Source organism: Anomaloglossus baeobatrachus, chromosome 4, assembly GCF_048569485.1.
Source record: "Anomaloglossus baeobatrachus isolate aAnoBae1 chromosome 4, aAnoBae1.hap1, whole genome shotgun sequence".
Classification (NCBI taxonomy): Eukaryota; Metazoa; Chordata; class Amphibia; order Anura; family Aromobatidae; genus Anomaloglossus; species Anomaloglossus baeobatrachus.
This window is the reverse complement of record NC_134356.1, coordinates 25,815,018-25,830,106: the sequence shown is the minus strand read 5'-3', so window position 1 is coordinate 25,830,106 and position 15,089 is coordinate 25,815,018. Positions and strand designations below refer to the sequence as shown.

The following is a 15,089-nucleotide window of genomic DNA, read 5'->3' as shown; positions in this document are numbered from 1 at the left end:
ATCTTGAACCAAGGCGTCTGCCGCCAGAGCTCTTTGATCGCGCGACCTCGCCATGAATCCTGGGACCTTGTTGTTGTGCCGGGATGCCATTAGGTCGACGTCCGGCACTCCCCAGCGGCGACAGATTTCCTGAAACACGTCCGGGTGAAGTGACCATTCCCCTGCGTCCATGCCCTGGCGACTGAGGAAGTCTGCTTCCCAGTTTTCTACGCCTGGGATGTGAACCGCGGATATGGTGGATGCTCTGTCCTCCACCCACATTAGAATGCGCCGGACTTCTTGGAAGGCTTGCCGACTGCGCGTCCCTCCTTGGTGGTTGATGTATGCCACCGCTGTGGAGTTGTCCGACTGAATTCGGATCTGCTTTCCTTCCAGCCACTGCTGGAAGGCTAGTAGGGCAAGATACACTGCTCTGATTTCCAGAACATTGATCTGAAGGGTGGACTCCTGCGGAGTCCACGTCCCCTGAGCCCTGTGGTGGAGAAACACTGCTCCCCACCCCGACAGACTCGCATCTGTCGTAACTACTGCCCAGGATGGGGGCAGGAAGGATCTTCCCTGAGATAATGAGGTGGGAAGGAGCCACCATTGTAGAGAGTCCTTGGCCGTCTGGGAAAGCGAGACTTTCCTGTCCAGGGACGTTGACTTCCCGTCCCATTGGCGGAGAATGTCCCATTGAAGTGGGCGCAGATGAAACTGCGCAAAGGGAACTGCTTCCATGGCTGCCACCATCTTCCCTAGGAAATGCATGAGGCGCCGCAAGGGATGCAACTGGCCCTGCAGAAGAGATTGCACCCCTGTCTGTAGTGACCGCTGCTTGTCCAGCGGAAGCTTCACTATCGCTGCTAGAGTATGAAACTCCATGCCAAGATACGTTAGTGACTGAGTCGGTGATAGGATCGACTTTGGAAAGTTGATGATCCATCCGAAAGACTGTAGAGTCTCCAGCGTAGCATTCAGGCTGTGCTGACATGCCTCCTGAGAGGGAGCTTTGACCAATAAGTCGTCTAGGTAAGGGATCACCGAGTGTCCCTGAGAGTGCAAGACTGCTACCACCGCCGCCATGACCTTGGTGAAGACCCGTGGGGCTGTCGCCAGACCAAATGGAAGAGCTACGAACTGAAAATGGTCGTCTCCTATCACAAAACGTAGAAAACGTTGATGTTCTGTAGCAATTGGCACGTGGAGATAAGCATCTTTGATGTCTATTGAGGCAAGGAAGTCTCCTCTGGACATTGAGGCAATGACAGAGCGGAGGGTTTCCATCCGGAACCTCCTGGCGTGCACATGTTTGTTGAGCCGTTTTAGGTCCAGAACAGGACGGAACGAGCCGTCCTTTTTTGGAACCACAAAGAGATTGGAGTAAAACCCTTGCCCTTGTTCCTGAGGAGGGACTGGGATAACCACTCCTTCCGCTTTTAGGGAATCCACCGCCTGCAGCAGAGCATCTGCTCGGTCTGGATGTGGGGAGGTTCTGAAGAACCGAGCTGGAGGACGAGAATTGAACTCGATTCTGTACCCGCGAGACAAAATGTCCGTCACCCACCGGTCTTTGACCTGTGACATCCAAATGCCGGAAAAGCGGGAGAGCCTGCCCCCGACCGGCGATGCGGAGGGGGGGGGCTGGAAGTCATGAGGTAGCCGCTTTGGAAGCGGTACCTCCATTTGCTTTCTTGGGGCGTGTGTGAGTCCGCCACGAATCTGAGTTTCTTTGCGTCCTCTGAGTCCCTTTGGACGAGGTAAATGGTGTCTTGCCCGAACCTCGAAAGGACTGAAACCTCTGCTGCCACTTTTTCTGCTGAGGTTTGGATGTTCTGGGTTGTGGTAAAGAGGAGTCTTTACCCTTGGACTGCTTAATGATGTCAGCCAATGGCTCGCCAAACAGTCTATCTCTAGACAAAGGCAAACTGGTTAAACATTTTTTGGAACCAGCATCTGCTTTCCAGTCCTTTAACCACAAGGCTCTGCGCAAAACTACCGAATTGGCGGACGCCATTGAGGTGCGACTGGTAGATTCTAGGACCGCATTGATAGCGTAAGACGCAAACGCCGACATCTGCGTGGTAAGGTGCGCCACTTGCGGCACTGCTGGATGCATGATAGCATCCACTTTTGCTAAGCCAGCTGAAATAGCCTGGAGTGCCCATACGGCTGCGAATGCCGGAGCAAACGACGCGCCTATAGCTTCATAGACAGATTTTAACCAAAGGTCCATCTGTCTGTCATTGGCATCTTTAAGTGAAGCTCCATCCTCCACTGCAACTATGGATCTAGCTGCAAGTTTGGAAATCGGGGGGTCTACCTTTGGACACTGTGTCCAGCGCTTGACCACCTCAGGGGGGAAAGGGAAACGCGTATCTTTAGATCGTTTAGAGAAACGCCTTTCTGGGTGAGCGTCGTGCTTCTGGATTGATTCTCTGAAGTCAGAGTGATCTAACAAAGCACTCAATTTACGCTTGGGATAAAGGAAACGAAACTTTTCCTGCTCCGCAGCCGCCTCTTCTGCTGAAGGGGCTGGGGGAGAAATATCCAACAGCCTATTGATGGCTGAGATAAGGTCGTTTACCATGGCATCCCCATCCGGGGTATCCAGGTTGAGAGGGGTTCCAGGAGTGGATTCCTGATCACTCTCATCAGACACATCACAGGGAGACTGATTGCGCTGAGACCCTGAGCAGTGTGAAGACGTCGAGGGTCTTTCCCAGCGAGCTCGCTTAGGGTGGCTGGGGCCATCATCTGAGTCATAATCCTCGGCCTGTGAAGCCGGGGACCCCCCTGTGGGCTGGATACATTCCAAGTAAGGGGGACCTGAGGACAGAGGCCTCGCCGTGCCCAGAGACTGAGCCCCATGCATAGATTGCAAGGTCTCAAGTATTTTTGCCATAGATACAGACATATTATCTGCAAAAACTGCAAAGTCTGTCCCTGTCACCGGGGCAGAACTTACAAGCGTCTCAGCCTGGGTCGCTACCTCTCCTGACTCCGGCTGGCGAAGCAGCACCGGGTCGGAGCATTGCACACAATGGGGGTCATCGGAGCCTGCTGGTAGATTAGCCCCACATGCAGCACACGCTGTATACACAGCCCTTTTTGCCTTGGCCGCCTTGCGTTTTGAGGATGACATGTTGCTGCTTCCACAGAGCGATCTGGGATATGCAGCCAGAAGCGCACCTCACAGTGCAAGTAATACAATAACTATATATCTGTACCAGTACACTGATACACAGTGAGGCACTAGAGGGACCAGCACAGAAAAATCGCTTACCGCCCGCTTAAAAAGCGGGTGTGTGGTCGCCAGATAGCCCCTAGCCAGGTCTCCCAGAGCCTTGCGTCCTTCCTCCAGCCAGGCATGCATGTAATGGCTGCCGGCGTCTCGAGAGAGGAAGGGGGGCGGGCCCTGGGCGTTCCTGGCCGAGAGCGGGAAGCCTGCTTCCCTCTGTGCCAAGTGAGAGGGCTGGAGCATGTAAAACAGGCTCCAGCCCTCGTCGCTGCTAGCGAACAGCGTCTCTCCCCTACCCTGAATGACAGGGTGGGGGCGGGAACGAAACGGAGCTGCCGGCGTCCTAGGCCCAAAAAGCCGGGGACTAAATTTATAACCGCCGCCGCCGTAAAAGCGCGGACGGCGGATCCCCGGCGCACCACAAGTCACAGCAGCGCCGCCCGGTCCAGAGGGGGTCGGCGCTGCGTTCCCAAACACAAACAATCCCCCAGTAATCTGTAGGGACACCAACTCCACGTTGCGGTCCCCGGCGCACTACAACACCCAGCCAGCCCGGAGTGTGTCTGTGCCTGCCGGGGACACAGAGTACCTGTATGATGCAGGGCCTGTCCCTGATCGTACTCCTGCTCCGTCTCCATCAGGTTCTAATGGGTCTGTGGATGGAGCCCGGCATCAGAGCTGAGAGGCCGGCAGGATCCCACTTCCACAGAGCCCTACAAGGGGATGTGGAAGGAAAACAGCATGTCAGGCTCCAGCCCTGTACCAGCAATAGGTACCTCAACCTTACAACACCATCCAGGGGTGAGAAGGGAGCATGCTGGGGACACTATATGTGTCCTCTTTTCTTCCATCCGAAATAGTCAGCAGCTACTGCTGACTAAAATCTGTGGAGCTATGCGTGGATGTCTGACCTCCTTCGCACACAAAGCTAAAACTGGAGAACCCGTGATACCACGGGGGGGTATAGCCAGAGGGGGAGGGGCCTTGCACTTTTAATGTAGTGCTTTGTGTGGCCTCCAGAGGGCAGTAGCTATACCCCAATCGTCTGGGTCTCCCAATAGAGCGCTGAAGAAAGTGCGTCTGCTCGCGCGGGGGGCGGGGAGGTTCTGAAGAAACGAGTCGGCGGACGAGAGCTGAACTCTATCCTGTAACCGTGAGACAGAATGTCTCTCACCCAACGGTCTTGAACATGTGGCCACCAGGCGTCGCGAAAGCGGGAGAGCCTGCCACCGACCGAGGATTCGGTTCGGGGATGCCGTGAGTCATGAGGAGGCCGCCTTGGAAGCAGTGCCTCCGGCGGTCTTTTGGGGGCGTGACTTAGATCGCCACGCATAGGAGTTCCTCTGGCCTTTGTCCTGTCTATTGGACGAAGAGGACTGTGGCTTGGCGGAGGGACGAAAGGACCGAAACCTCGATTGAATTTTTCGTTGCTGAGGTCTCTTAGGTTTGGACTGGGGTAAGGAGGAGTCCTTTCCCTTGGATTCCTTAATAATCTCATCCAAACGTTCGCCAAACAATCTCTCGCCAGAAAACGGCAAACCGGTTAAGAACCTCTTGGAAGCCGAGTCTGCCTTCCATTCGCGCAGCCACATGGCCCTGCGGACTGCAACCGAATTAGCGGATGCCACCGCTGTACGGCTAGCAGAGTCTAGGACTGCGTTCATGGCGTAGGAAGAAAACGCCGACGCCTGAGAGGTTAAAGATGCAACCTGCGGGGCAGACGTACGTGTGACCGCATTAATCTCAGCCAGACAAGCTGAGATAGCTTGGAGTGCCCACACGGCTGCAAAAGCCGGGGCAAAAGACGCTCCCGTGGCCTCATAGATGGATTTCACCAGGAGCTCTTTCTGCCTGTCAGTGGCATCTTTGAGCGATGAGCCATCTGCAACTGATACTACAGATCTAGCCGCCAATCTGGAGACTGGGGGATCCACCTTAGGACATTGAGCCCCACCCTTAACTACGTCAGCGGGGAAGGGGTAACGTGTGTCAGTAAGGCGCTTAGTAAAAGCGCTTGTCCGGAACCGCTCTGGGCTTCTGGATGGCATCCCTGAAGTTAGAGTGATCAAAAAATGCACTCCGTGTACGTTTGGGAAACCTAAACTGGTGTTTCTCCTGCTGAGAGGCCGACTCCTCTATAGGTGGCGGCGGGGGAGATAGATCCAACACCTGATTGATGGACGAGATAAGATCATTTACTAAGGCGTCCCCTTCAGGTGTATCAAGATTGAGAGCAACATCAGGGTCCGAGCCCTGAGCTGCAACCTCCGCCTCGTCCTCCAGAGAGTCCTCAAGCTGGGAACCCGAGCAGCGTGAGGAAGTCGGGGAAGATTCCAAGCGAGCCCGCTTAGCTGGTCTGGGACTGTGGTCCGTGGAGGAGTCCTCCACGTGAGACCTAGGGTCCACCCCGGCCGGGGTGTACCGAGAGGGACCTGGAGGCGCCGATCTATCAGGGTCAGGGGCCTGTGTAAGGACCGGTCTGGACTGCAGGGCTTCCAGCAACTTGGCAGACCATTTGTCCATAGACTGAGCCATGGATTGTGAGAGTGACTGACAGCTTTTCAGCAAAAACTGCAAACTCTGTCGCTGCCACCTGGACAGTGGAAGCAGGGGGGTCTGCCTGAGCCGAGGGGCCCACTAGTGACCGAGGCTCCGGCTGAGCAAGCGTAACAGGGGTCGAGCATTGCTCACAGTGAGGGTAGGTGGAACCCGCAGGTAGCATGGCCCTACAAGAGGTACATGTCGCAAAAAAACCCTGTGGTTTAGTGCCCTTGCTCCTTGTGGCCGACATGCTGTTGTGTCCTAGGAGAGTGATCACTGAGGGTATATAGAAAAAAGGGTATACAGCCCGACCGAACAGAAATAAGTATATATATACGTATCTATACCGGCACCCAAGGGGACCAACACCGAGTGACCGGTGCAGGCTTACCGACCGCTAAAAAGCGGGGTGTGTGTGCTCCAGATTCCCTGCCTGGTCTCCCAGAGCTGCAGAGCTGTTCTCTGTGATTCTCCACCGGCAGAATGTCCTAAAGATGGCTGCCGGAGCTCTCAGGGGAGGAGTAAAGCCATGGGCGGCGTTAGGAAAAGTGCGGGAATCTGGGGTCCCCACAGTGATCAGTGAGGGGGGAGGGAGCATACAGGATGCCCCGGCCCTCACATCCGACGTCAGGTCGGCTGTCCCGCCCCTATCTCTGATAGACAGGCCCGGCGGCGGGAGTTTTGCCACTAGGCCGCGATGAAGCCGGGGACTAAATTTAATACCGTGGCCGACAAGCAGGCGCGGTCGGCGCGGTAGTCCCCGGTCTTCACAATTCAGCAGTCAGATGCGGCGTCCGGAAACCAGGCGCTCCATACACAGTCCCCATGGGGACACAGAGTACCTCGTGGATGCAGGGCCCTGTCCCTGAGGATAGATAAGCTCCTGTCCAGCAGATTGCCTCAGGGGCTGCGGAGGGAGCACGGTCCCAGAACCTGGATGACCACTTCGGATCCCACTTCTACCAGAGCCCGCAGGGATGGAGAAGGAAACACGGCATGAGGCTCCGGCCGTCGTACCCGCAATGGGTACCTCAACCTTAACAGCACCGCCGACTTAGTGGGGTGGGAAGGGAGCATGCCGGGGGCCCCGTGGGGGCCCTCTTTTCTTCCAACCGATACAATCAGCAGCTGCTGCTGACTAAAATGGAGATGTGTGAGTGGATGTGTGCCTCCTTCCACACAAAGCATAAAACTGAGGAGCCCGTGATGCACGGGAGGGTGTATAGGCAGAGGGGAGGGGTTACACTTTTGAGTGTAATACTTTGTGTGGCCTCCGGAGGCAGTAGCTATACACCCAATTGTCTGGGTCTCCCAATGGAGCGACAAAGAAATAATTTTTATTTAAAATATAATATTATTATATGTACTGACTACACATGTGCAGAGACCAATACCACGTATCCTCTATACTGATGAGTAATAGTACACCACAGCTGCTGCAGAAGCTCTTTCTGAAGAGTAGGTGTCATATGATATACTACCATCCTATTCCAAGTGAAGGACTTTGGATGTTCTGCAGCAGCTGAGGGAAGAGATGAGCGGACTCCCAGTCGTGCTGCTCATCTCTGGTCTGGACCTTTAGAAACAGACATCAGTGGTGAATCTCCACGTCCCTCCATTCTACCTACAAAGTTATGTGTGGTGAGGGGCACGTTCTCCAGGACCTCCACGTGCAGCTCCTCCCCGGTCAGCCAGCTGATGTCCGTGTCCCAGCCGATCGGCTTCTTTTCTCTGGTGGGATAAAGTTAAAATTAGTGTCACTGTTTAAAGCAGTGTTTCCCAAACTCCGGTCCTCACGGAACCCCACCCCCCCCCAACAGGTCATGATTTCAGGATTTCCTTAGCATTGAACAGGTGATTGAATACTTCTCAAGGCATCACCTGTGCAATACTAAGGAAATCCAGAAAACATGACCTGTTGCGGGGTCCGTGAGGACCGGAGTTTGGGAAACTAGTTTAGAGTAATAAAAAATTAAAGAAAAAAAACCCCAAAATAATTGTGTTTTAATATTTTTCAATTTGTACAATATTTTTATAATTTAAAAAAAATTAAAACTACAAATATATTTTTCTATGTTTTAAAAATATTTAAAAAAAAAAAAGAAAAAACTATATATTTTGTAATTGAAAAAAACAAAAACAAAAGCCTAATGAACAAAATAGTTTGGGCTGGTGTGCACAAACGTTTTTGTTCAGATGGAGAGATAGATCCTATTTAGCAAAAATGTTTGTGCACACCAGCCCAAACGGTTTTTAGTTATTTAAAATAAAAAAATATATATATATATATAATAAATAATAATCATCACCATCATGATAAAAAAAAATATAAAAAAAAAAATGTATAGAATAAATGTATATTTTTGAATAAAAAAAAATAAAAAAAAAAATTACAGCACACTGCCCAAATGGTTTTGTTCATTAGTTTTCTTTAGATTATTGCTGTAAAAAAACAGGGAGAAAAAAAAAAAACCCCAACAAAAACCATGTAACAAAAAAAAAATAAAAATAAATAACACAATAATTGTATATGTATATATTATAAATTTTCATTTACTGTTATTTTTTTTACACTTGTTTTGTTGATTTTTTTTCTGTTTTTTTTTTTTTACAATAATAGAAAAGAAGGGAATTTTGTTTACTTACCGTAAATTCCTTTTCTTCTAGCTCCTATTGGGAGACCCAGACAATTGGGTGTATAGCTTCTGCCTCTGGAGGCCACACAAAGTATTACACTCAAAAGTGTAACCCCTCCCCTCTGCTATACACCCCCCGTGCATCACGGGCTCCTCAGTTTTGGTGCAAATGCAGGAAGGAGGAAACTTATAAATTGGTCTAAGGTAAATTCAATCCGAAGGATGTTCGGAGAACTGAAACCATGAACCAAAAGAACAATTCAACATGAACAACATGTGTACACAAAAGAACAACAGCCCGAAGGGAACAGGGGCGGGTGCTGGGTCTCCCAATAGGAGCTAGAAGAAAAGGAATTTACGGTAAGTAAACAAAATTCCCTTCTTTGTCGCTCCATTGGGAGACCCAGACAATTGGGACGTCCAAAAGCAGTCCCTGGGTGGGTAAAAGAATACCTCAATAAAAAGAGCCGAACGGCCCCCTCTTACAGGTGGGCAACCGCCGCCTGAAGGACTCGCCTACCTAGGCTGGCGTCTGCCGAAGCATAGGTATGCACCTGATAGTGTTTCGTGAAAGTGTGCAGACTAGACCAGGTAGCTGCCTGACACACCTGCTGAGCCGTAGCCCGGTGCTGCAATGCCCAGGACGCACCCACGGCTCTAGTAGAATGGGCTTTCAGCCCCAAAGGAAGTGGAAGCCCAGAAGAACGATAGGCTTCAAGAATCGGTTCCTTGATCCACCGAGCCAAGGTTGACTTGGAAGCCTGCGAACCCTTACGCTGGCCAGCGACAAGGACAAAGAGGGCATCTGAACGGCGCAAGGGCGCCGTGCGAGACACGTAGAGCCGGAGTGCTCTCACCAGATCTAATGAGTGCAAATCCTTTTCACATTGGTGAATTGGATGAGGGCAAAATGAAGGTAAGGAGATATCCTGATTGAGATGAAAAGGGGATACCACCTTAGGGAAAAATTCCGGGACCGGACGCAGAACCACCTTATCCTGGTGAAACACCAGGAAGGGGGCTTTGCATGACAGCGCTGCTAGCTCAGACACTCTTCGAAGTGATGTGACTGCCACTAGGAAGGCCACCTTCTGCGAAAGGCGTGATAGAGAGACATCCCACATCGGCTCGAAAGGTGGTTTCTGAAGAGCCGTTAGCACCCTGTTAAGATCCCAGGGTTCCAGCGGACGCTTGTAAGGTGGGACTATGTGGCAAACTCCCTGCAGGAACGTGCGGACCTGCGGAAGCCTGGCTAGACGCTTTTGAAAAAAACACGGAAAGCGCCGATACTTGTCCCTTGAGAGAGCCGAGAGACAAACCCTTGTCCATTCCGGATTGAAGGAAGGAAAGGAACGTGGGTAAGGCAAACGGCCAGGGGGTAAACCCCTTATCAGAGCACCAGGCTAAGAAGATCCTCCAAGCCCTGTGATAGATCTTGGCTGACGTTGGTTTCCTGGCCTGTCTCATAGTGGCAATGACCTCTTGAGATAACCCGGAGGACGCTAGGAGCCAGGACTCAATGGCCACACAGTCAGGTTGAGGGCCGCAGAATTCAGATGGAAAAATGGCCCTTGAGACAGCAAGTCTGGTCGGTCTGGGAGCGCCCACGGTTGACCCACCGTGAGGTGCCACAGGTCCGGGTACCACGACCTCCTCGGCCAGTCCGGGTGAAGAGACCATTCCCCTGCGTCCATGCCCTGGCGACTGAGAAAGTCTGCTTCCCAGTTTTCTACGTCCGGGATGTGAACCGCGGAGATGGTGGAGGCTGTGGCCTCCGCCCACAGCAGAATCCGCCGAACTTCTTGGAAGGCTTGACGACTGCGAGTGCCGCCCTGGTGGTTGATGTACGCGACCGCCGTGGCGTTGTCCGACTGTATGCGGATCTGCCTGCCCTCCAGCCACCGATGGAACGCTTTTAGGGCTAGATACACTGCCTTTATCTCCAGAACATTGATCTGAAGGGAGGACTCTGTCGGAGACCAGGTTCCCTGAGCCTTGTGGTGGAGAAAAACCGCTCCCCACCCTGACAGACTCGCGTCCGTCGTGACCACAGCCCAGGATGGGGGCAGGAAAGATTTTCCCTTCGACAGGGAAGTGGGAAGAAGCCACCACTGAAGAGAGGTCTTGGCTGCCAGAGAAAGAGAGACGTTCCTGTCTAAGGACGTTGCCCTCTTGTCCCATTTGCGGAGAATGTCCCATTGGGGTGGACGCAGATGAAACTGCGCAAAGGGAACTGCCTCCATTGCTGCCACCATCTTCCCCAGGAAGTGCATGAGGCGCCTCAAGGGGTGTGACTGGGCCCGAAGGAGAGATTGCACCCCTGTTTGCAGCGAACGCTGTTTGTCCAGCGGTAGCTTGACTATCGCTGAGAGAGTATGAAACTCCATCCCGAGGTAAGTCAGTGATTGGGTCAGAATCAATTTTGACTTTGGGAAATTGATGATCCACCCGAACCTCTGGAGAGTCTCCAGAGCCACGGTCAGACTGTGTTGACATGCCACCCGGGAGGGTGCCTTGACTAGGAGATCGTCTAAGTACGGGATCACCGAGTGGCCCTGAGAGTGTAGGACTGCCACAACGGATGCCATGACCTTGGTGAAGACCCGTGGGGCTGTCGCCAGGCCGAAAGGCAGTGCCACAAACTGAAGGTGTTCGTCCCCAATGGCGAAACGCAGGAAGCGTTGATGCTCTGGAGCGATCGGCACATGGAGATAGGCATCCCTGATGTCGATTGATGCTAGGAAGTCTCCTTGGGACATTGAAGCGATGACAGAGCGGAGGGATTCCATGCGAAACCGCCTGGTTCTCACATGTCTGTTGAGCAATTTGAGGTCCAAAACGGGACGGAATGAACCGTCCTTTTTTGGTACCACGAACAGGTTTGAGTAGAAACCGCGACCACGTTCCTGAAGGGGAACGGGGATCACAACTCCTTCTGTCTTCAGAGAGTCCACCGCCTGAAAAAGTGCAACGGTTCGCTCGGGGGGCGGAGATGTTCTGAAAAAACGAGTCGGAGGACGAGAGCTGAACTCTATCCTGTAACTGTGAGACAGAATGTCCCTCACCCATCGGTCTTGGACATGTGGCCACCAGGCGTCGCAAACGCGGGAGAGCCTGCCACCGACCGAGGATGCGGTTTGGGGAGGCCGAAAGTCATGAGGAGGCCGCCTTGGAGACGGTGCCTCCGGCGGTCTTTGGAGGACGTGACTTAGACCGCCATGCAGAAGAGTTTCTCTGGCTCTTCTGTGGCCTGTTGGACGAGGAGGATTGGGACCTGTCTGAGGGCCGAAAGGACCGAAACCTCGCTTGAATTTTTCGTTGCTGAGGTCTCTTTGGTTTGGGCTGGGGTAAGGATGAGTCCTTTCCCTTGGATTGCTTAATAATTTCATCCAATTGTTCGCCAAACAATCGGTCGCCAGAAAAAGGCAAACCGGTCAAGAACTTCTTGGAAGCAGAGTCTGCCTTCCATTCGCGTAGCCACATGGCCCTGCGGACTGCCACCGAATTGGCGGATGCTACCGCTGTACGGCTAGCAGAGTCCAGGACAGCATTCATGGCGTAGGATGAAATAAGAATTATTCTTACCGATAATTCGCTTTCTAGGACCTTCCACGACAGCATAGGAGGTTGTCTCTCCACGCCCTAATTGGGACAGGAAGTTCAAGAGGTTTAAAAGGACCCTCCCACCTCCCATAGCCAGTGTCTTACAAAGAATCCATAGCATATGAGAAGTACTACACATTCAGGAATACATGAATACATAGGGGAGGGAATTACCTGCTGTCGTGGAAGGTCCTAGAAAGCGAATTATCGGTAAGAATAATTCTTATTTCTCTAGTCCCTTCCACGACAGCATAGGAGGAATACCAAAGAATTGATACCTAGGGGGGGACCACAGCCTGCAGGACTTTCCTGCCAAAGGCCAAATCCCTGTTGGAATCCAGATCCAGACGATAATGCTTCGTGAAGGTATGGAGCGAAGACCACGTAGCCGCCTTGCAGATCTGCTCAGGGGAGGCCCCTGCCCGTTCGGCCCAGGAGGCAGAGGTAGCCCTGGTGGAGTGCGCCGTGAATCCAGTAGGCGGAGAGAGATGCTGAGCGAGGTATGCATCTCTAATTGCTCGCACAATCCAGTTGGCGACTGTACTCTTAGCCACCTTCTTGCCCTTATTGCGGCCAAAGGGCTGGATGAACAGGTTAGAATCAAGGCGCCAAGAAGCAGTAACCTCTAGGTAGTGCAACACTATCCGACGGACATCCAAAGAATGAAACACTTCCTCACCCGGAGTCCGAGGATTCTGACAGAATGAAGGCAGGACGATGGACTGCGAACGGTGAAAATCCGAAACCACCTTGGGAAGGAAGGAAGGGTCCAGCTGAAAAACAATGCTGTCATCTCTGATGGTCAGATAAGGTTCCCTAACAGACAAAGCCTGAAGTTCGCCGACTCTGCGAGCAGATGTAATAGCCACAAGAAAAGCAGTCTTGTGAGAAAGGGAACGAATGTTACAAGAGCACAGAGGTTCAAACGGAGATTGAGATAGTCCTGTAAGGGCCACATTGAGATCCCAGCGAGGCGTCAGGACCCTCCGACGTGGACAGAGTCTACCAGCGGACACAAAGAACCGACGGATCCAACGATGATCTGCCAGAGCCGTGTCAAAGACTGCACTGAGTGCAGACACCTGAACTTTCAGGGAGCTGGGCCTAAGACCTAAGTCTAAACCACTTTGGAGAAAGTCCAGAATCTGCGCAATATTAGGCCGAAAAGGGTCAGGAGGCCGAGAACCACACCAGGAGGAAAATCTCTTCCAGATTTTGTTGTATATACTATTAGTCACAGGTTTACGGTTCTTCTGCAGCGTAGCCACAACTTTGTCAGAAAGCCCTTGAGCCTTCAGTGCCCGGGCCTCAGAAGCCAGGCAGCCAAGTTGAGTTTCTGAGGAGCCGGATGGAAAATCGGACCCTGTGACAGTAAGCTGGGGTCCGAACCTAAGAGGACTGGGCCGTCGATTCCTAGCGTCATGACCAAGCTGTACCAACTCCTCCGGGGCCACAGAGGGGCTACCAGTATAGTTGGGACCCCCTCGTCTCTGATCTTCCTCAGGGCCCGTGCGAGAAGAGGAAGAGGGGGGAACGCGTAAGCGAGGCGAAAGGACCAACTGTGGCAGAAAGCGTCTACCCCTAAAGCCTCGTCCCTTGGGTTCAGGGAGAAATATGTTGCGACCTTGCGATTCTCTGCTGAGGCAAAGAGGTCCACCTCTGGTGCACCCCACCTTGCCACTAGAGAGCAGAACACTGCCTGATCCAGGCTCCATTCCCCTGGATGAACATCCCGACGACTCAGGAAATCCGCCTGAAGATTGAGGGAGCCCTTCAGATGGACCGCAGAAAGGGAGAGCAGAGATTGTTCTGCCCATTGAAAGATTCGGGAGGATACCGACTTCAGGGCGCCTGAGCGTGTACTGCCCTGATGGCGGAGATGTGCCACTGTTGTGACATTGTCTGAATATACCAGGACGTGAGAGTCCCGGACGAGGTCCTGAGCCGCAAGGAGGGCTTCCCTGACTGCCCTGAGCTCCCGGTAGTTGGAGGATTGGGAGCTGACGTAAGGACCCCAGACCCCTTGAAATGGGGAATTTGCCACCATTGCCCCCCATCCACGTAGGCTGGCATCTGTGGTCAGTGTAACCAGGGGTTTCTGAGTCCAGGCAACCCCCACCTGCAGGTTGGCGGGACTCAGCCACCAGAGAAGGGATGAGGAGACGGACTCCGAGAGGCGAAACCTTCTGTTTAGGGATGACGGGAGTCTGTCCCAGTGTGTCAGGATATGATCCTGGAGACACCGAGAATGGGCCTGAGCCCACCTGACCGAGGGGATGCAGGATGTCATGGAACCCAGGGCCGACATAGCCGCTCGAAGCGTTGGGCGAGCCTGCCTGCGGAGCTTCGAGATTTTGGATAACAGAGCTATCCTGTGGCCCTCTGGGAGAAAAGATGCCTGTCTGTCGGAGTCCAGCAGCACTCCGAGAAACTGCCGTGTGGAGGAGGGGGTTAACTGTGATTTTTTGAGATCGGGAATCCATCCCAGAGACCGAAGGATTCCCAAAGACCTCTCCACATGGCTCCGGAGGGTTGGAGCAGACGGAGCCATGAGAAGAAAGTCGTCCAGATACGGAACTAGACAGATACCCTGCAATCTTATGAAGGCGACCACCTCTGCCATGATCTTGGAAAAGATCCTTGGAGCTGAGGAGATCCCGAAGGGAAGTACATTGAATTGGAAATGAAGTACTTCTTCCCTGTGAAGCACCGCAAACCTGAGGTATTGTCTGTGTCCCGGATGGACGGGTACATGGAAGTAGGCATCTTTCAGATCGATAGAGGCCATCTGGTGGTGTAGACCTATCAGGGGAATAGCTGATCTCACCGACTCCATCTTGAACCGCCGGTACCTGACCTGACGGTTTAGACTTTTTAAATTGATAATTATACGGACGTCGCCGGATGGCTTCTTGACCAGGAAGAGACGGGAGTAGTGTCCTATCCCTTCTTCCCGACTCGGGACTGGGGAAACGACCCCCGAGTGCACTAACTCTAAAATCTTTGTGTACAACAGAGTCTGTGAACCCGGCGATGCCAGCGCAGTGACTCGGAGACCCGGAAGAGGGGGGGAAAGGAATTCTATGAGA

The 15,089-nt window shown here is 52.8% G+C and overlaps 1 protein-coding gene across 3 annotated transcripts in view; it reads right to left on the bottom strand.

The window, feature by feature from the left end:
* BRAF (B-Raf proto-oncogene, serine/threonine kinase) overlaps nucleotides 1-15,089 on the bottom strand; it is a 72,505-nt gene that overhangs the window by 41,051 nt on the left and 16,365 nt on the right. For all 3 annotated transcript variants that reach the window (XM_075343906.1, XM_075343907.1, XM_075343909.1), the window contains exon 5: nucleotides 7,390-7,492. In XM_075343906.1, the coding sequence (XP_075200021.1) occupies nucleotides 7,390-7,492 (103 nt within the window). The remainder of the gene's footprint in view (nucleotides 1-7,389; nucleotides 7,493-15,089) is intronic.